This window comes from Rhincodon typus, chromosome 21, assembly GCF_021869965.1.
Source record: "Rhincodon typus isolate 14 chromosome 21, sRhiTyp1.1, whole genome shotgun sequence".
NCBI lineage: Eukaryota > Metazoa > Chordata > Chondrichthyes > Orectolobiformes > Rhincodontidae > Rhincodon > Rhincodon typus.
In genome coordinates, this window is record NC_063352.1 from 36,805,046 (window position 1) to 36,826,726 (window position 21,681).

The following is a 21,681-nucleotide window of genomic DNA, read 5'->3' on the forward strand; positions in this document are numbered from 1 at the left end:
GCTGAAGTTGGTGTCTCAGACACTGCAGCATTCCCTCATACAGTACAGTAGAATCCATCTGGACTATGAGTTTAGTTTGAGGAATGGGACTTGACCACACAATCCCTAATTACCCTTGAGAATTTGTTGAGCCAGTTTCTTGAACCACCACTGCTTTCAGGTTTAGGGATGCCCATAATGCAGGGGAGTTCCAGGATTTTGACACATGGACTGTGAAGAAATAGTGATGTAATTTGAAGGCAGGATAGTGTGTAGCTTGGAGGGAACCTCATAAGTGATAGGGTGCCCATGTACCTGATGCTCCGGTTCTGGGTTGTGAGATTTTGTTGGAGGTGTCTTGATGTATTATCATGTATTATTGCAGTGGTCTTGTAGTGGTACATAGTACTGCCACAGTGTGTCAGTGGTGAAATGGAGTGAGCGTTGAAGGTGACTAATCAATCAAGTGGACTACTTTATCCTGGATGGTGTTGAGCATCTTGAGTGTTGTTAAAGTTGCACCCATCTAGGCAAGTGGGGAGTGTTCCATCACACTGACTTGTGTGTTAAAGATGATATACACGCAGGAATTCCTAGCCTTTAACCTGCTCTTGTAGCTTCAGTATTTAATATAGTTAGTCCATTCAGTTTCTGGTCAATGGTAGCCCCCAGAATACTGATAGTGGGGAGATTTAGCAATGATAATGCCATTGAATATAAAGGGGCAATGGTTAGATTCTGTGTTGTTGGAGATGGTTATTACCTGGCACTGTGGCAAATAAAATGCATGTCAGCTCAAGCCTGATACTGTCCATTTTTTGACATGGATTGCTTTAGTACCTGAGGAGCCGCAAATGGTGAACGTTGTGCAATCATTAGCATACATCCCTATTTTTGACCTCACGATGGAGGGAAGGTCATCAATGAAGTATAAATTTGCCAAAATCAGGTCTAGGACACCGCCACCTGGAAAAACTCAAACAATGATATCCTTAGATTGAGTTAATTGATCTCAAACAACCACAAACATCTTCCTTTGTGCTATGTATGACTCTAGCCAATAGAGACTTCAAATCCCTCTGACTCTCATTCATTTCAGGTTTGTTAGGACTCCCTGATGCCAACACTGTCAAATGCTGTTGATGACATCAAGGGGCTCCCCTCACCTCAGCACTTTTGTCCATGTTTGAAACAAGACTATAATGAGATTAGGATCTGAGTGGCCCTGGCAGAACCCAAACTGGGCGTCAGTAAGTAGGTATCAAGTGGCACTTTGTAATTGTTGGTAATTGGCCAGGTTGAGTTTGTCCTGCTTTTTGTGCACAGGATGTACCCGAGCAATTTTTTACATTGTCAGGTATATGCCAGTGTTATAGCTGTACTGGAACAGCTTGGTGATAGATATGAATAGTTCTGGTGTACTTGTGCCCTTGGGCATTTTTCAGTGAATCAAGATTTATGGGCTGCATGATTTAAATGGTACTGTGGGGGAATATAATGGGCCATGATGTTATAGATTGTGCATGAATACAGTTTGCTGCTGCTGATAGCTCACAGTGAACATGGATACCCAGTTCTAAGTTGCTAGATCTTTTTTAAGTCTGTCCAATTTAGTCCAATTTTAGTGCCACACAACGTCAGGTATTCTCAATATGAATACGTTAAATTTACCTCCAGGACCATGCAGTGATCACTTCTTTTGAAAATGTCATGTTCAGATGTGTTTGTGACTGGTAGTGAAGATGACGTCAAGAAAGTATTTTCTTTCCCTCACCATCTACTACGAACTCAGTCCCAGCAGCTACCAAGTCACTTTTGATGATGGATATTGAAGTCCTCCAACCAGGTGCATTCTGCAACCTTACCACCTTCAGGATTTCCTCCAAGTGGTGTTCAACATGGAAGAATACTAATTTACCTCCCTGGGGTAGGAGTGTTAGGTATGTAGGAATGGTAATCAGCAGGGTTGGCCTATGTTTGACCTGATGCCATGAGACTTCATGGGGCCTTGAGTCCAGGGCAGGTCTGTCCCCCTCCCTACTGGTGATACAGGATATACCTAGGGATGGGGTTGGTGATGTATGGAAATCATAGAATGCCTTTACTGACAATATTGGGGTGTTACATGACTGGTCTGTGGTACACGTCTCTCAGATGTTAGTAAAACAAACTTTTGAGGGTCAACAGGACTTGGTTTCCTGTTGCCTATTCCAGTATCTAAATTGATGTTGGGTTGTTCATTCAATTTCATTCCTTTCTGTAAACTAATGTAGCAACTTTGATACAATTAGTTGGCTTGTTAGGCCATTTTAGAATGCAGTTAGTAGTCAACCACAATGTTGTGGGTCTGGAGTCACATGTAGAATAAATTAGGTAAAGACAATTGATTTCATTCCTAAAAGGACAGTAGTGAACTAGATGGCCAAGGAAAAACGTACTGGAAAAATCTGTTCTCAGATCATGGAGTGAGGCTTGAACACTCAATCTTCTGAGTCAAAGGTCAGAGTGTCACTAATTTAGCATATGAGAGATCTTTGTCAGTGAGAGATTAAGTAATGATAAAGGATTATTCTACTTTATTTACATTAAGGCAGCTATCTATTTTCCTTCATTTAATTCAGAGTGGTGACTCACTAATGTTACTGTGATGGCATCTCCACAGCTATTGCCTTCCATCACCCAGAATAAACACAGCATTACCGTTAGAACATCACCTTCAATTCCCTCACCATCCTGATTAGAAATATCACTCTTCCCTCAATTGCTGAATCTGAATCTTAGAATTCCCTCCCTAATAGCATTGTGGGTCTACCTTACACCGTACAGACTGCTGCAGTTCATGAAGGTAACTCACCACCACCTTCTCAACAGCAATTAAAGATGAGCAATAAATGCAGGCCTTTTCATCGAAGAATGAATAAATAATAAGTAGGTAGTTTATGCCTAGGAGTGCATCTACAGGGGAAGAATCACAGAAGGCTGAACTCCAGTGATTCACAACCACAGTAAGTTTCACCCAACTAAGTTCTATTCATTTTACTTCCTCAGTATAAAATGTTTTTTATATCAAGGTGAGGTGTTAGGCAGTAAGCATTCCTCAAATACACAGTAAAAGTTTCTGCCGTTTGACAAATGCATCATCTCATCTTAGAGATAGTCATCACATCATGTACCAGGGCTCCATTTTAAAATTTCCCACGTCAAGTCTAATTGAAACTGATAATTCCATATTTAGGTTTGTTTGTGCTGCATTTTTATCTTCTATGAGTAGCCTTGTCTACTTTTACCTCCAGCTATCATGACCAGCTGGTTATCCCGTCTGCCCAAGCAGGTTCCAGTCCCAGATCCATCGATATATTGCTTGTTGATTAGTTTACCTTTTATGCTAAGGGTGAGCTAAAGTACGTTGCCATTATGGATACAATCTCATGGACAAAGCATGAACAGATCTGGCTCAGCAATGTTTTTCAACGTGCTGTTATGCTGCGTTCCCAGTCAAATAGCTTACCTATACTCACTGATTTTGGAAGGCAATTCAAGTGAGATACCAGGATTTGGGGATAATTGTAGCCCATGAAGATTCAGCAAACCCAGAGAAGAAAAGAGTGGCAGTTTGGGGAAAAAAAGAGGTGCTAGTTCTGGAAGTGACTGTACACAGTTGGAAACCTGTGCCATTCCTAACACTTTCAAGAGTGAGATCACCATCCTTCTGGAATTCTAAGCTCCAAACTAACCTGGAATCCCACGCACACCACTTGTCTGTTGCTCTACAATGAATTTGTGTGCACACAATACAAAGTTCACCGGTCAGTTCATTAAAAAACAAAATTTATTTGGTCCATTGGAACCTGAGATTTTTCAAACTACATGATATATATATATTTTGATTTATTTATACTTTTTTAATATATATATATATATATATCTATATATATATAGACTCTAAAATTAATAAAATTCTCCTTATGACACATTCTAGTATTCCAGTTTTAGGAAACAGAAGTCACAGGCTTATGAGAGTTTACATGTGCCCCACAGCCAAGGTAGAGCATCATGTGCTGGCTCAGCTTCTCTATCACCTAACCCCAGAGGAGGAGTGGCTGACAGAGACAATGAGGGAATGATACAGAAAGGATAGGCCAGGTGCTGGAAACTGGAGGTTGGGATACAGTGATGGCAGGTTTTTATTTGGGAAGCCAGTCCTGGTTGGATATGACTTTGAGGTGTTCTGGTGTTATAGACAGACAGTCGGAATGGGAGATGTTTAGTGGGATTTGGGTCTAAGAATAATCTAGCACAGGAACCTGGTTATAATGCAAAATTTTATAAAAATGCTCCATTACAAAAATAAGTCAGTAGAAATGAACATCCCACTTTAAATTAATTACTAATGAAGAAATAAAATAAGGTTTCCAGTGAGAATGGATGAGAGAACAGGTCAATCTGCCTATTCTGAGAGATTCCAGAATTCCGATCAGTTATTTCTTTTGGCGGTGAAATTCCATAATTCATTTCCTTTCAGGGTCACTCTGGCACTGAATACTACGTTTATTTCATGGATCATGGCCATTACTGAGGACTTCGGAATCACATTCCATCATTCTGCCTGCCATTCTGTTCCCAGTTTTTGTCTTGGTTACAGGGAAACACCAACATGCTGTTCTTTTTGAGCCACAAAATGGGATAGTTCATCTATCAGATAAAGGTTCATCTAAGAACATTGCTCCATTTTTGTGAGAAGTATGTACAGAGTAAAGACAGTTTCAGATTTACAACCCTCATAATAAATATCCTTTAGCACAGGAATATTGCCATTGCCAACATCAAATTTAAATGCATTATTACATTACTTAAGTTAAATTCGATGTGGTTCCTTTGAACTGATTTTCTCCTGTGTGCTTTGGCCGAGCCATTGCATGAGACATTGTTCAGGATAACAGGTTTACAATAACCTCAGAACTTCAGCAAAGCACAAACAGTGTCTTTAGATAACGAACAATGAACCTGAATCAGTTGAATTACCTGAGGACAGAGGTCAGTGACATGTTCCTGACCCTGCTCATTAATTCCCTTCTCTGAACTAGGCTCAGTGACCCTCCTGACCTGGTCTCAGAGATCCACCACCCCAACCAACTGCTCAATAACGGTTTTTAAGTAAAGATAGAAAGTTACCTGGGTTCTGATTTAATAGATTTGCAATGCTAAATTTGTACATTTGTGCCTCAGGAAACATGGCAGTGGTAAGACTATATAAAGGCTGTAAGTAGTCAATATTTGGAGAGAATTATAAACAGAAAATGTTGGAAATAACTCGGCAGCATTTATATTTTACTCTTCTGTGGAGAGGTGATCAGGTTGTAATAATTGAGCTGGCAGATGGGTGGAGTGCTTGAGCTAGGTTTTGGCTTGCAGTCCAGCCACAGGACAAGTTGAGGTGTCCCTTCAGTAATGCTGGAGGTGGGGTCTACTGAGTTCAGGAGCATAACCAAGTCTGGTGAAAGGGACATGACTAGAGCATAGGGATTTTGGGAAGAGGCTGGGTCTTAGACAGGTTGCATGGGAAGGTGACCATGATTTGTTTTAAACTATTGCAGCTTTTTGGGCTTGCTTCCGTGTGTTTATCCCTCCAGTCATCGATCCTAACCAGGCATTTCCTCTCCACTGGCTCTGAATCTGAGATTTGAAGCCTGAAACTATTCTTGTTTCGCTCTGTTATTGGGGCTTTTCCTGACGATTAGTGCAGGAGCAGGAACAGTGCATCGACTCTTTAAAAAAATTCAATACATAAGCGAGACTGGAACTGAATGACTCTTGTCATTCAACACGTTTTCAACCATAGCAACAGTGATGTGTGCAGGAGCAGGCGAAACCATCATAGGGGCCGTGGATGATGCAAACCAGCAACATCAGGTGTGAGGGGTGGGCTGTGGATCCCTTTTGTGGTGGACCATTCCCCTAGTGAGGGCTGAGCTGCTTTGCGATGAGCCAAACGGTGAGTAATGGAGAATCCAGCATTTCCCTCCAGCTGTGATAACACCACCAGCACCTGCCTGTGGGAAAAGCACATGGAAAGTCAGTGAGAGCACTGGATTCTCACTCTCTTCACTCAATAGTTGGGCACAGAGCAAGGTGCAAATTTCAGGTTACCCACAACGCTCCCTCCCAGTCTCCCACGTCTGTGTCTCTGGTTTAATGCTGCAGACTTGATGCAATTCCCAACTCCACTGACCCTTTTTCACCCACCCCGAACTCTCCACATACCCCACTCCTCTATTTAGTCCAAGCTGATTATTTTTCTCCCCAGCTCAACAAGCTGAATCCGTTCGGGGAGGTTAACTAACTCAACACCCATCAAGCATTGAACCTGATCAGAACATTATGGCAGGAACACAGGAACAAGAAATGGCCATTCAGCTGTCCAAGCCTGCTCTGCCATTCAATAAGATCATGGCTGATCTATCGCCTAACTCCATATGCCTGCCTTGGGTCCATATCCCTTGATAGCCTTGCTGAATGAAAATTTGTCCATCTCAGATTTAAATTTAACAATTGAATTAGCATTGTTTGAGGAAGTGCGTTCCGAACGTCCACTATTCTCTGCATATAGTAGTGCTTTCTTGAATAGTCTTGCCCTAATTCTTAGACCAATACCCCTAGTTATAGAATCTCCAAACAGTGGAAATAGTTTATTTTTACCTACCCTGTCTTTCCTTTTTTAAATCCTGAAAACCTTGATTAGATTGCCCCATGTTTGTCTAAACCCTAGAGAATAAAGGCCTAACTTGTCTGATCTCTCCTCCTAACTTCACCCCTGAATCCAGGTATTATCCTCGTAAACCTGCATTAAACTCCGTCCAGGGCCACAACATCCTTCCTAAGGTGCGGTGCCCAGATCTGTTCACAGTACTATAACTGTGGGTTGAGAGTAGGGGTCTAAATGTGGGATCTAACCAGGGTTTGTATAACTGCAGCATAATGTCTGCATCCTGATATTTTAGATATGAAGGCCAGCATTCCAATAGCCAGCTTTACTATTTTCTGCACTTATTTGTAGCATTTTAAAGAGCCATGCACCAGAACCCCAAATCTCATTGGACATCCACTGTATTTAACTTTGAATCTAGGAAACTCAATAATTATGATTAGGGCATCAACAATGTATTCTCCTAACTCCTTTCACACCCTTGGATGGAAACCATCAGGTCCTGGGATTTAATTAATTTCCTCATTACTGATAATTTACTTAAGCTAGTTTTATTTAGACCCTGCCCTTGATCTTCTGTTCATTTCTTTTGGACTTAGACAAGCTTCCCTCTTCTCCTGCTGTGATGCTCAACGATTATTTTACTTCAGTATTGTCTGCCATTTTCCTGTGGTCTTTGCCAATAACCCTACTCTCAGCCTTCAGTGCACCTACAGTACTCTTAACCAGCTGTTTTCTCTTTATATAACTCTAAAATCTCTTATTATTGTCCTTTATGTCCCTTGCAAGTTTTCTTTCATAATGCTTTTTAGCCACTCTTATAAATTGCTTTGTGGCCCTTTACCAATATTTGTCCCATTCTGTGGGATCTTTCCTGTTCTTTACATTTCATAAGCCTTTTCTTTTAACTTTATGCTGTCCCTTACCTCCTCAGATGTCCATGGCTGTTTTGTTTGTGAGGCGGAGCTTTTTCTTTTCATGGGTCTAAACTGCTTCTGAATAGCATTAAATGTTTGTTTGAACATCCTTCACTGTTCCTCGGGTGTTTCACCTATTAGCAGAACTTCCCAGTTTACTTTGCCTCATCTCATTAAAGTCAACCTTACTTATATCCAAAGTCCTAGTATTTTATAAAAACCAAAAGAACTGCGAATGCTGTAAATCAGGAACAAAAACAGAAGTTGCTGGAAAGGCTTAGCTGGTCTGGCAGCATCTGTGAAGAAAAAATCAGAGTTGGTAAGCCTTTGTCTCAGAGACCTGCTGCCAGACCTGCTGAGCTTTTCCAGCAACTTCTGTTTTTGTTCTAGTATCTCTGCTTATCTCTCACAATCGCTATATAAAGCTTGATAATGTTATGATACCAAACCACATACAGCATCTACATAATCACCTCCCAAATAACACTGAAGAACGGAAGTTCTCCTTACAAGGAGTGGAACAGTTATGATTGCAGGCTGAGCCTTGAGAAATTTGACTGGTTGACCTCTGGCTCCAGTAGTTGAACAAATGAATGACTGGCAGTCAACACAAGGGAAACCTGATGGGGCTAACAGATCAGGAACTCACTTAATGCACACCACATAAACTGTATTTAACCTTCGCTGGGTCTTCGTACCTGTGCAATGGTGGCACGCTGTCAGTTGTTTTCAAGCTACTGCGAGTTGAAACTACATTGAAACTGTCGGAGCAGTCACATGACACGTGCAGGTAATATCTGTCATGACGATTCTCCACCACCACAATCAGTCCAGCCCAGCCATGGGTCAAATAATAACAAGTCATCCCCTCACGACCCTATTCAAAGGCAAAGCGTCAGAGATCGTATTAATCTTCCAGTAAATTTCCAACATTACAAGCTCAGTGTGTGAGGCTTCAGTCTGAAGAATGAGCAAAAACTCAAACTGTAGAGCATGGATAATAAAATGCAATAACTTGTATTTCCATAGTGTCTTCCACAGCTTCAGCATGTCCTGAAGCACATTCTGATGAATTGCTTTTGAAATTCACATTGTGATGTTGGTCAGAGACACCGTCTGGGACTCTCCTGAACTGTGTGGGTCAGAGACAGTGACCTGACCAGGTTCACAGAAATGCCCAGAATGACTCCCACTTACCATGCACTGTCCTACCTCATGCCTCTCTCCTTTGTGCTCGGTCAACAGAATGACTGCATCAGCCAGCGTAGTCGGTTGAGTGTTGATCTGTTCTACCATGACAGGTTTGGAGCTATACACAGCCAATATGTATCCAGGGAACTCTGCAGTACATCGGCCACTGCTGGTAGGACTTGAAACACCTAGGAACAGGGAAGAAGGCCATGTGAGTGAAGCCAACTGTACATCATTGATGGAGATCAATGAGATGCTGCTACAAACATTACATGAACAACAGCAAAGCCACATATAAAGAAACCTTCACTGATGAGAGATGTTGGTTAAGGGATAAATATTGGCTTGGGTACAAGGGATAACTTCCCTGCTCCTCTTCCAATAGTGACATGGCATCTTTTCCATGGACCTGAACAAGCAAACAAGACCACAGTTTAATATCTCATCTAAAATAAAGTGCGGCACTCTCTCAGTACTGGCACCGGAGTGTCAGCCTAGATTATGTGCTCAAATGTCTGCGGTGGCACTGAAATCCATGAGCTTCCATCTCAGACAGAGTTCCCTCTGAGCCACAGCTGACAGTTCACACAAGGCCCTTGAGGTTTGGAAAAAGCGGTGATAAATCCTTGCTTTGGAGACATTTCATTAACACAGAGACAGAAACACAGAGCTTGAAAATCTTCTGAGCCCCATAGGTGAGGAAGCAGTAGACCACACTGCTTCTCAATAGTGACTTTTCAGGCACTTTGTATGTTAAATCACAGTCCATCTAGTATCAAAGATATGTTTTGTTTACAAACCACATCAAGGAGATTCCAGATAATTACATGGATAGCAGTGCTGTGTTACTGTACCAGTAGGCACATTAGACATTATGGGGTGGGGGGTTGTGCTGTGAAGTGAACAGTGACAGGGCTGGCATTGGGGCTATTATAATCGGGGAAAAGAGGGATGGTGAGGATACTAAATCCAAGCTGACTTCACCCCGAATGCATGCTCGGGTCATGCTCTTCTTTTGGTACAACTGAGATCAGAAACACATAGAATGCAGAATCCTGCATGCCAACTATAAAATGTGTAAAAAATTAAACTTTTTCAGTTTCATAATTAATCTTTCTTCTGTTACTTATGTGCTTCGTTGGCCAACACAGTGCTTATCCTGTTAGAAGGGATATTCGTGTTGTGGACATGAGGCGTTTGGAGAGTTGCTGATCCTGATCTGACCCCGATATTTATCTTTTCTCTACTCACTTGTCAGGTTTAGACCAATGCTCCTGACATGGGACTTGCCTAAGACTAGGTGTCCAATTCTCTGCTGTTACAGCAATCAGTCCAGTAATTCCATAATGATCAGGTAGGGGCGCTTTCCAACTTCTGGCTTTCTAATCCTTACCTGTTGCTGGTGATAGTGATAGTGATGGCGATGGTAGGCCTGACATTGACATTTGCCAGTGGTTAAATGCACAGCACGCAACTGCATACTCTCCTGGCTCCAGTATCACATCGCACCCCACAAACTTCTTCACTGCTCGTTTGCTGTGTGCCATCAGTCGGCCCAGGGTCAGCTTGTTACCACTGGAGAACGAGGCTCGAAACACCATGATACACAGATCCAGCAAATGGCTATCTGATGTGTCCGATCGTCTGCGATACAAGTGGCAAGAGTCAGAGGGCAAGTAGCCACAAATACTTCATTGAACATGGTACTGGGACCTAAAGGGGTAAAGAGTTTGCTCAACTTAAAGAATGGGCAAAGCAAATGCTATTAATAATAGAAAAACTTAGGGAAGCTCCGCTAATTTTTCTCTGTAGTATCATTTCTAGGAACCAGGTGTTCATTCAATTTGTAGCCAAGGAGGGGTTGAAAATATTGAATGCACCAGTTCTTTTACAGACTGCAGTGTCTACGCATGCTTTAACCTTGCATACAGTCTTGCAGGAAAGAAAAGGTCACTGTCTCCCAAACATTTAATTCGGATCAAATCTAGATGAATAACAAAATAGGCTCAAAGGGTTGAATGGCCTCCTCTTCTTTCTATGAATCCAGGTAAGTAGTGGGTTTATACTCGTGCCGATAATGCAATACCAGGTATTCCTACTAACCAACCTAACAATACTAAGGATGGCATCACAGTTTGCCAGGTTATACAGTGAATTGTTATGTAACCATCACAACGTAATTGAAAACTCCGTCCACTAGATGTGTAGAGATAGTAGGAACTGCCGATGCTGGAGAATCTGAGATAACACGGTGTAGAGCTGGATGAACACAGCAGGCCAAGCAGCATCAAAGGAGCAGGAAAGCTGACGTTTCGGGTCAAGACCCTTCTTCCGAAATGGGGGAGGGGAAGGTGAACGTAGGAGATGGGATGAGATTAGTGGGTAGGTGATGGGGGTGGGGCTTGAGGTGGGAGGAAGCTGTATCCACTGTTCCCATTGTGGCCTCCTCTAAATCGGGGAAACCAAGCGGAGGCTTGGGGATCGCTTTGTGGAACACCTACGCTCAGTTTGCAACAAACAACTACACCTCCCAGTCGCGAACCATTTCAACTCCCCCTCCCACTCCTTGGATGACATGTCCATCCTGGGCCTCCTGCAGTGCCACAATGACGCCACCCGAAAGCTGCAGGAACAGCATCTCATAGTTCGCTTGGGAACCCTGCAGCACAAGGATATCAATGTGGACTTCACAAGCTTCAAAATCTCCCCTCCCCCGACCGGATCCCAAAACCAGCCCAGCTAGTCCCCGCCTCCCTAACCATTCCTCCCACCTCAAGCCCCACCCCCATCTCCTACCCACTAACCTCATCCCGCCTCCTTGACCTGTCCGTCCTCCCTGGACCGACCTATCCCCCTCCCTAACTCCCCACCTACATTCACCTTTACTGGCTCTATTCCCACCTCTTTGACCTGTCTGTCTCCTCTCCACCTATCTTCTCCTTTATCCATCTTCTATCCGCCTTCCCCTCTCTCCCTATTTATTTCAGAATCCCCTTCCCCTTCCCCATTTCTGAAGAAGGGTCTTGACCTGAAACGTCAGCTTTCCTGCTCCTCTGATGCTGCTTGGCCTGCTGTGTTCATCCAGCTCTACACCGTGTTACCACTAGATGTGTGTATGCTGCTGGAAAATTTCTCAAGTGTCTTTTCTAACTGGATTGCCTTGCATAACAGAAAAGTTTGCTCTCACCTTAGCAATGCTACATAACTTTTCAGGTGACTTCTCTGATGATCCAATTCACAATGCAATAGTTCGATTTTGTAAATTGGATCAACAAGACAGGGAATGATCAATTGATCTTGTTTGCAATATCTGTGACAGGAATGTACATGAGTGTGGAAAATGATAAGCTACACATTACAACAAAAAGAGAATGCAGGGAGAAAAATTGGTCCAATGGTTAATAGAAACATTTTCACTGACTTTCCTACCTGCTTCCTTCTTGAAAGAGTTGAAACTCCAGCACAGTGAGATTAAGCACAGTCAGTGCAGTTACAGTTATTGGCCCATTGGTCCGATTTGGAAACGTCCCCATAAGTCGGACTTCATGCCAATCAGAATTAATTTTACAAATATCAACAGAATCAAAATACCTAAAAAATAAAACAAAATTATTGAGAAGTGAAAAATGTTCTACCGTTGTCTTTGCCTTCCATATTTAGAAGGTGCCACATCATTGCTGAAGTACAACATCATATGTGTCTCAACCATAAATAAAATCACCAATGCTTCACCTGTGACCACTGTACAGAGCTAGAGTCTTGCCTGGTGTCTTCATGAGCTTTTTCATTATTGTGAAGGGGAGAAAGGGTAAACACATCATAACTCAAGTCTGATCTTGTCTCCAGCTCCAATTACTTCCATCAGCATCACTAGATAACTAGGAATGATCTGCACAGCAGGAATCAAATCTAGGACATGTAAACATGTCTGGACTTTGTGGGTCTTTTACTCAGTGAATAAGTTTGCTGATTCATCAATGAGTCATAGAGTCATACAGGACGGAAACAGATGCTTCAGTCCAAACAGTCCACGCAGAACATAATCCCAAATTAAACTAGTCCCACCTGCCTGCTCCTGGCCAATATCCCTTCAAATCTTTCCCATTCATATACTTATCCAAATGTCTTTTAAACGTTGTAATTGTACCCACATCCACCACTTCCTCAGGAAGTTCATTCCACATACGAACCACCCTCAGTGTAAAAAAGTTTGCCCTTCATGTCTTTTTTAAAACTCTTTCCTCTCACCTTAAAAACGTGCCCCTTAGTCTTGAAATCCCCCATCCTACGGAAAAGACAACTACCATTAACTCTATCTATACCCCTCATTGTTTTATAAACTTTTATAAGGTCACCTCTCAACCTCCTACACTGTAGTGAAGAAAGTCCCAGCCTAATCAGCCTTACTTTATAACTCAAACCTTCCATACTCGGCACAGCCTGGTAAATCTTTTCTGAATAATATCCTTCCTATAACTGGGCGACCAGAACTGGACACAGTATTCCAGAAGAGGCCCCACCAATGTCCTGTATGACTTCAACATGACTTCCCAACTCCTATACTCAAAGGACTGAGCAATGAAGGCAAGCATGCCAAATGCCTTTTTAACCAGCCTGTCTCTTTGTGACACAAGCTGCAAAGAAATATGTACCTGCATCCCTAGGTCACTTTGTTCTGGAAAACTACTTGAAAGACATTTGGAAACATACATGAATGGGAACGCTTTGGAGGGAAATGGGCCAGGAGCAAGCAGGTGGGTCTAGTTTACTTTGGGATTATGTTCGGCATGGACTGGTTGGACCAAGGGGTCTGTTTCTGTGATGTATGACTCTATGACTACTCAAGGCCCTACCATTAATTATATAAACCCTACCCTTGTTTGTTGTACCAAAATGCAATACCTCGCATTTATCCCCATTGAACTCCATCTGCCATTTTTCAGCCCATTAATCCATTTGATCAAGATCCCTCTGTAATCTTAGAAAACCTTCTTCACTGTTTACTATGCCACCAGTTTTGGTCCTAGAAATTCATAGGAGGTGTCGAAGATGATGGCTTTCGTCATTGCAGGCTTCAACTGCAGGAGGTCAGGCTCAAAGACTGAATGTTATACAAGAAATCTGACAGCACAGTGGCAGTAGAGCGCTGGACAGATGGTGCAGAGGTAAAATTTGACATCAGCAGCATATAGGTGAAAGCAGATCTCAACTTTGAATTAATGAGGTAACCCAAGAACAACAGAAAGCTTTTCTATTGCAATGGCCAACATTTCTCTCTTAACTAGTACTGCCAAAAGAATGCATCACTTGGCTATTCATTGATCTGCTGTTTATGAAGCCTTGCTGTAAAACTTGCCATCTCCTTCTTTAAACAACTGGGTGTGAGAAATACCCACCATAAGAGTAAACATATCTAATTTATGTAACAATTATTTGCCAATAGTTTATCACACTGCTTAACAGAAAAGATGAAAGGGGATGTTATTGGATGTACAAATATGCTGAAGTTAACAAACCTTGAAATGCAGGACTGACCTTGTTTGTGTTCTAAAAGCTTTGGCAAATACAGCACACTGGATTTCACATTTATTTGCTATAACTTTATTAATGCCAGCTCAAAATACTGTTGTTTAATGACGCTTGCAGATCAACCACAAGTTCTACATGATAGACTGTTAAAATATCTCTCCTTGCAGTCTCTTTGTGCACATGCCCCAAACAACAGCCATGGAGCAAAATCTGACAGAATATTTTACAACAAAACAATAACTTGGTGCAGAAGAGGGAGGACAGGGAGATTTGGGAGTAGATTTGGAGATGGCCACTTATAAACTACACGTTTCAAATCTCTGACCAGGCTGTGTAAGCTCCCTGCTGAATTTCTGAATCTTTCTGCTCTCAGTCAAATCTCCAGCTTGTACACCACCCTTTGCTGAGACGTACTTTGGTCAAATTTCCCTCATTGAATTTCTACCCCTGATGTTCTACAGCAATGTGTGGAGGTATTCAGTTGATCACCATCCCTTATTCCATGCCCACACTTGGAGGTAATTAAATTCTTTTCCTCTTTCTATTGCTGCTTAATCTGAAAACAGCAACAATCCTAATTCCTTCTGTGCATGACAGCAGATCAGATTACTTATATTGGCCCCGAAAAGAAGTGGGGTGGGGTTTAACGTTACCTAGACACTTTGCAATCACACCTGTTAGGATTGGTCTTTAGATTTGGTTATTGTTCAGGGACAGGTAATGAGACCTATAGGGCAGAAGCCTCAGCCTTTGCAACTGTCCTACAGATGTAAGGTCCTTTCTACCCGTCTGGATGATAATGTGCACGACAGGGTGGATGGGTTTACTGACCATGGTACAGGAAGCCATTCAAGAGGGGGTGTAAGAAGGGAACAGTACAGTGACGAGAATTGACACTGTTCTCTGTGGCAAAACAGCGCAACTCCTGCTGAAGCTGCTGATTGCCTGGCATCAGGGTTCAGGACTTTGCTTAGGGATGGAGAATAATTGGTAATGTGAGGGGGAGGATCCACTCTTACAACACAGGCAGGACGAAGGAGAAAATTCTACACAGTCAGAAAGAGGAGTTAGGTGCCAAATTAAGATTCAAACATCATAATCTCTTATTTACTATTTCAGCCACATGCAAATTGACATTGAGCAAATCAGATTAGAAAGATGCATGTACAGCTCAAAGACTGATTTGAAAGAAGTGGGTTCCAGTTCATGGGGCACTGGCACCAGTCCAGTTCATGGGGCACTGGCACCAGTACGAGGGCAAGAGGCATCTAGATTGTCAGCTGAACCATGTAGGGGCCAGGGTTCTTGACAACTGTGTAATTAGGGGAGTAGAGAGGATTTACACTAACTAGTTGGGGTAATGGATCAAATTTGGGAAGATGTAGTAAATCAAAGAGTAGAGTCAAGGCCAAAGAGAAAGGTATTGATACAGGAAAGGCTAGAGAGAACACATCTAAGAGTCAAAATAAAACTAGAATTTATCAAGCCAGGAAAACAATAAAATCAAATACACTGTATCTGAATGCACATGGCTGTCAAAACAAGACAGCTGAGCTGACAGTGTAAATGGAGTTGAATAACTGCGATCCAGTAGCCATTACAAAGATATGGTTGCAGGATGGTATGGATTGGGACCTAAATCATGAAGGGTACAGAACATTTAGGAAATGACAAAAAAGTAGAAAAATGTGGAGGAGAGATTTTGTAAGTTAATGATGACATTAGCACAATACAGAGAGAGGGATGAACTAAGTTCTGGATACCAAGATAGGGAAACAGTTTGGCTACAAATGAGCGATGATAAAGATGAGTTGTCAGTGTGAGTGGTTTGCAGTCCCCTAACAGTAACCACAAAATAGGATGGAGCACAAAGGAATAAATAATGAGAATAAAATAAAGAACTGCAGATGCTGGAAATCTGAAACAAAAACAGAAATTGTTGAAGAAGCTCAGCAGGTCTGGCAGTATCTGTGGAGAGAAATCAGAGTTAACGTTTTGGATTCAGTGATCTTTCTTCAGAACTCAACAATAACGAGAGTTTGTCAGAAAGGCACGGCAATATTTATGGGAGATTTTAATTTCCATATCAACTAGAAAAGTCAGATGGGCAAAGGTAGCAAAACTGAGGACTTCCTAGAATGTTTTTGGGATAGTTTCTTAGAACAGTGCATCCTGGAGCTGATTAGAGAGCAGGCTATACTAGGCCTGGTATTGAGCCATGAGATATGATAAATTAATGATCTCATAGCACCAAGGTAGAAGCAACTATTTCACATTCAGTTTGAGGGGAAGAGGAGTGGGACCAATATAACTTTTAACTTTAGATGGGGGAATTATTATGGCATAAAACGGAGCTAACTAAAGGGAATATGCAAGTTGGGTATTAAAGGTAGGCAAACAGAAATGAATGGCAGACATATAATGGGGATATTTCAGAATACACAGACTAGATACATTCCAACAAGTAAGAAAAATTTCAGGGGAGGAACCCGCCATCTTTGGTTAACTAGAAATGTTAAAGATAACAACAAACTGAGAGAAAAAGTATATAATTGTGCGAAGACAAATGGAAGGTCAGAAGATTGGACAAGAGTATTAAAAAAAAGCAAAGGATGGCCAAAAAAACTTAGAGAGGGAATAATTAGAGTCTGAGTAAAAGCCAGGCATAAATATAAAAACAGATTGTAAGAATTCCTATATTTAGGGGGAAAGAGTTAACAAAGTGAGTTTTGGTCTTTTAGAAAGTGAGACCAGAGAGTTAATATTAGAAAATAAGGAAATGGCAGATCAACTCAAAAGGTATTTTGCATCAGTCTTCTTTACAGTGTACACAAGTAACATTATAGAAATAGGGCTAACTCAGGAAATGGAAAGGAGGGAGGAACATCATAGTCATCAGAGGTGCGGTACTGAGTAAATTGTTGGGGCTGCAGGCTGACAAATGCCCAGGTCCTGATGGATTTTGTTCTAGGGTCTTAAAGAAGCAGTGAGGATAGTTGATACATTGGTTTCAATTTTCTAAAACTCCCTAGATTCAGGAATTTCATCAGACTCAAAGATAACCTTTATTTAAAAAAGGCAGACAGAAATCAAGAAACTACAGGCCGGTTAGCTTAACATCTGTCAGAGGGAAGTTGTTGAAAAAGCTATTATTAAAGAAGTTATAGCAGGACACTTGGGTCAGTTTAAGGTGATCAGGCAGAATCAACATGGTTTTGAGAAAGAGGAATCATGTTTGACCAATCTCTTGAAATTCTTTGAAGTGGTAACATGGACTGTGGATAAATAGGAACTAGTGAATATGCTGCACTCAGATTCCCAGAAGGTATTTGATCAGGTGCCTCATCGAAACTTATCATGGAAACTAACATCTCATGATGTAGAGGGTAGGACATTGGTATCAATTGACTGGCCACCAGGAAGCAGACAGTAAGCACAAACCTTTTAAGTTGGGAAGGTGTAATGAGTGGTGTGCCACAGGGATCTGTGCTCGGACTTCAATTGTTTACAATTTATACAAATGACTTTGATGAAATTACAGAAGGTACAGTTGCCAAATTATACTGAGTACATAGGAAACTAAGTTGTGAAGTGAACATAAGGAGACTACAAAAAGATATAGATTTGTTAAGACAGTAGCTAATATGGGACAAATGGAGTGGGAAAACATGAAAATATCCATTTTGGCAGGAAGGATAAAAAAGCACCACATTATCTAAACAGAGAAAGATTGCAGAGCGCTGCAATGCAGAAGGATCTGGGTGTCCTTGTGCATGAATTGCAAAAGTTTTCTATGCAGGTACAGTTAGTAATTAGGAAGATGAACAGAATATTATAATTTATTTTAAGGGATTTGAAAATAAAAGCAGGGAGGTTATGGACAATGATGAGAATGCATCTAGAGGACTATGCACAGTATTAGTTACTTTATTTGAAGAAGGATATATATATATATAGGAGACAGTTCAGAGAAGACTTACAAAACAAACACCTGGAATGAAGGGGATAACACGGTGTAGAGCTGGATGAACACAGCAGGCCAAGCAGCATCAGAGGAGCAGGAAAGCTGGAAAGCTGACGTTTCAGGTCGAGACCCTTCTTCAGAAGAAACTTTTCTGAAGAAGGGTCTCGTCCCGAAACGTCAGCTTTCCTGCTCCTCTGATGCTGCTCGGCCTGCTGTGTTCATCTAGCTCCACACGGTGTTATCTCAGATTCTCCAGCATCGGCAGTTCCTACTACTACTATACCTGGAATGAAGGATTGTCTTATGAGGACAGGTTGGATAAGCCAGGTTTATATCTAGTGGAGTTTAGAAGAGCTAGAGATGACTCAAGTGAAACACTTAAGGATCTCAAGGGATCTCGGGATTCATTTTGGATGGTCTGGCTCTTAATTTGCATATCTATGTGTACATTTGTTCGAAATGTTTATGAGGAGTTCAGTTTGGGTGACACTTTGATTGTAGCCTGGGTCTTTCAAAATAAACTACAAATTTTCCAGCTTGTGACTGTGCAGGAGGCCAAACATAAATCAGAGCTGCTCCAGAATAAAATTACAGGCACAGCAATTCTTAGCACCATCTCTGGCCTGTTTTTCCCAATTATTTTTTCCCTTCTGCTGGGCCTTGTCATCCCCATTTGTCATGACAGGACTATCTGCATGCTAAACAGTGGAAGCAACATACAAAAACAAGGGTAAACAATCCCACGACGATGGATCAGATCCTAGCTCTGCAGTCCTACCTCATTCAGTTGTGACTGAAAGCAAACAATTAAACAGCAGGAAATGGTGGCTAGACAAATATCCCCATTCTCAACGATGAGAGACCCTACCATATCAGTACAAAAGACAAGGATGAACCAATTGCATCTATCTTCAACCAGATGTGCTAAGTGGTTAATGTTTCCAGAATTACAGATGTAAGTCTTCAGCCAATTTGATTCACTCCACATGATATTAAGAAACAGCTGAAGACACTCGATACTGCAAAGGGTTATAGGCCCCGAGAACCTTCTGGCAAAAGTACTTGTGCTTCACAACTGGCCATTGTCCAAGACAAGCTATTCCAATACAGCTTCAATTCTGGCACTTACTTGACAGTGTAGAAATTGCCCAGGTGTGTCTTGTTCACAAAAAGCAGGACAAATTCAAACCAAACAATTATTGTCCTATCAGTCTACTCTGAAACATCAGCAAAGTGATGGTTGGGTCATCAACAGTGCCATTACTGCATTTGCAAAGGAATAACCTGCTCATTGATGCTCAGTTTGGGTTCTGCCAGGGTCACTCAACTCCTGACTGCAATTACAGATTTGGTCCAAACGTGGAGAAAAGATCTGAACTTCAGAGATGAAGTGGAGTGATTGCCTTTGATGTCAAGGTAGCATTTGTCTGAGTACGACAACAAGGAACTCTAGTAAAACTTGAGTCAATAGGAATCAGTGGGATGGTTGAGGTTTTTTGGAGGTCAGTCAACTCAGTCCCAGGATATCATGGCACGCTTTCCTTAGAGCTGTGTCGTAGGCCCAACCATCTTCAGCTGATTCAATGATCAGCTTCCCTCCAATATGAAGTCAAAAATAAGAATATTTGTTGATGACTGTATAGTTGTTTTGTACCATTCATGGTACCTCCAATACTAAAGTGGACTGTATCCATATGCAGGAAGACCTGGACAACATTCAGGCTTGGACTGATGAGTGTTAAGTTGTATTTGTGCTACACAAATGCAGACCCTCTCCAACAAAATGTTATCTAACCATTTCTCCCTTACAATCAATGTTCCTGGGTGTCACTGAAGACCATAAGCTGGACCAGCCATATAAATACTATATGAGGAGGTTAGAGACTAGGAAATCTGTAATGACTAATTCATTAACTGGCGTAAGTCAGCAATGTGATGGAATACTGACCACTTTCTAGGATGAGCACAGCTCCAACAACATTTGAAAAGCTTGAAATCATCTATAAGAAAGCAGCCTGCTTGTTTGGTACTCTGTATACCACTTTCAGCATTTATCCTTTCACCACTAACACTGTGGCAGCAGTGTGTACACATACAAGATGCACTGCAGTAACTCAAAGACAGCACCTTCCAAACCTGCAACCTCTACCATATAAAAGCACATGGCAGCAGATGCACAAGAACACCACCATCTGCAAGTGGTCCTCCAAGCTACATACCATCCTGACTTGGAACTATATCATTGTCCATTCACAGTTGTTGGATCAAAATCCTGGAATTCCCTTTTTAACAACATTGTGGGTGTTCTCACACTTTGAGCCCTGCAGCAGTTCAGGCTTCTCCAGTACAGTTAGGAATGGGCAATAAATGCTGGGATAACCAGTGATGCCTGTGTCCCATAAATGAATAGGGAAAGGAGAAAAAAAAAGAACCATCTTGAAGTCACCTTTCATTGTTCCATCTTTGAGCAGCCACTGGCATATACGTCTGGATTGGATTCTTGCCTAGATCTCAGCATTAGTGTTCTAACCCAGTAAGCTGCGTAGAGGTCATACATAAACGAGCAAAAGCTTCCATTACTTGTAAAACACTTCCATTACACAAGTAGACTATGTTATTTCATCTCATTGCAAAGCATGCATTCAATTCAGAACTATCATTTGCAAATGTGTGATTCCAGTTAACTTGGAGTGTGCTATAAAGGACGATGGCTGATTACCAAGGAATCTAGCCAACATCAGAAATCATAGCAGAGCTTACACAGACTCAAAAGGGTGAATATAAAAATACATTGTTATGCCTCTTGTTTTATTTTGAATCATCCTCCACCACACAAAATGCTTTGGAGAAAAGGCAAGTAAACTATAACCAAATTATCTTTGAAGCAACAACATCAAGCACCAAGACAATGTGGCTAGAGAATTCTCTGCCTGAGCTTTCCCAATTAGTGTGAGCTTTACTCACTGCCTCCATACAGCAGAAGCATGGATAGATAATGTGCAGAACAGAATATTGTGTGAATGAATTCTCATTATATCACTACTGTGTCCGATACCAGTTGAGCAGGTTATAATATTCATGCACAGATTACAACATTCCAACGGAACTGAGTTAAAGAGTAGTCTTCAGTCATGTGGAAATTATCCCAGAGAAAATTACTATCAATATAAACATTCTGTAGGCATATTTTCCCCCAGCTGGTGCATATATAGTTCTATTAAAATACTTTAAATTCATTGCCATATCTGTCACTTCCATTGCCATTGCAGCGAAGGGACTTTCTTTTTTTTTAAAATTCCAAGCTAATGGACATTTGTCACTCCAATAAAAATATAATGAATTCTATTGTACTTGAAAAATTAAAAGGGAGGATTACCATGTGAGGCATCCTTAAAATG

General features: G+C 41.5%; 1 protein-coding gene across 3 annotated transcripts in view; it reads right to left on the minus strand.

The window, feature by feature from the left end:
* Nucleotides 1-3,790: 3,790 nt before the first annotated feature.
* Nucleotides 3,791-21,681, minus strand: part of capn15 (calpain 15) — a 270,213-nt gene continuing 252,322 nt past the window's right edge. The window contains exons 9-13 of one of the 3 annotated variants that reach the window (XM_048609645.1): nucleotides 12,220-12,381; nucleotides 10,184-10,434; nucleotides 8,812-8,978; nucleotides 8,298-8,476; nucleotides 3,791-6,029 (exon numbers count right to left, since the gene is read on the minus strand). In XM_048609645.1, coding sequence (XP_048465602.1) covers nucleotides 5,852-6,029; nucleotides 8,298-8,476; nucleotides 8,812-8,978; nucleotides 10,184-10,434; nucleotides 12,220-12,381 — 937 coding nt within the window. In that variant the 3' untranslated portion in view covers nucleotides 3,791-5,851. Of the gene's footprint in view, nucleotides 6,030-8,297; nucleotides 8,477-8,796; nucleotides 8,979-10,183; nucleotides 10,435-12,219; nucleotides 12,382-21,681 lie in introns of all 3 variants that reach the window. The other 2 variants (XM_048609644.1, XM_048609647.1) reach the window with 2 other exon arrangements.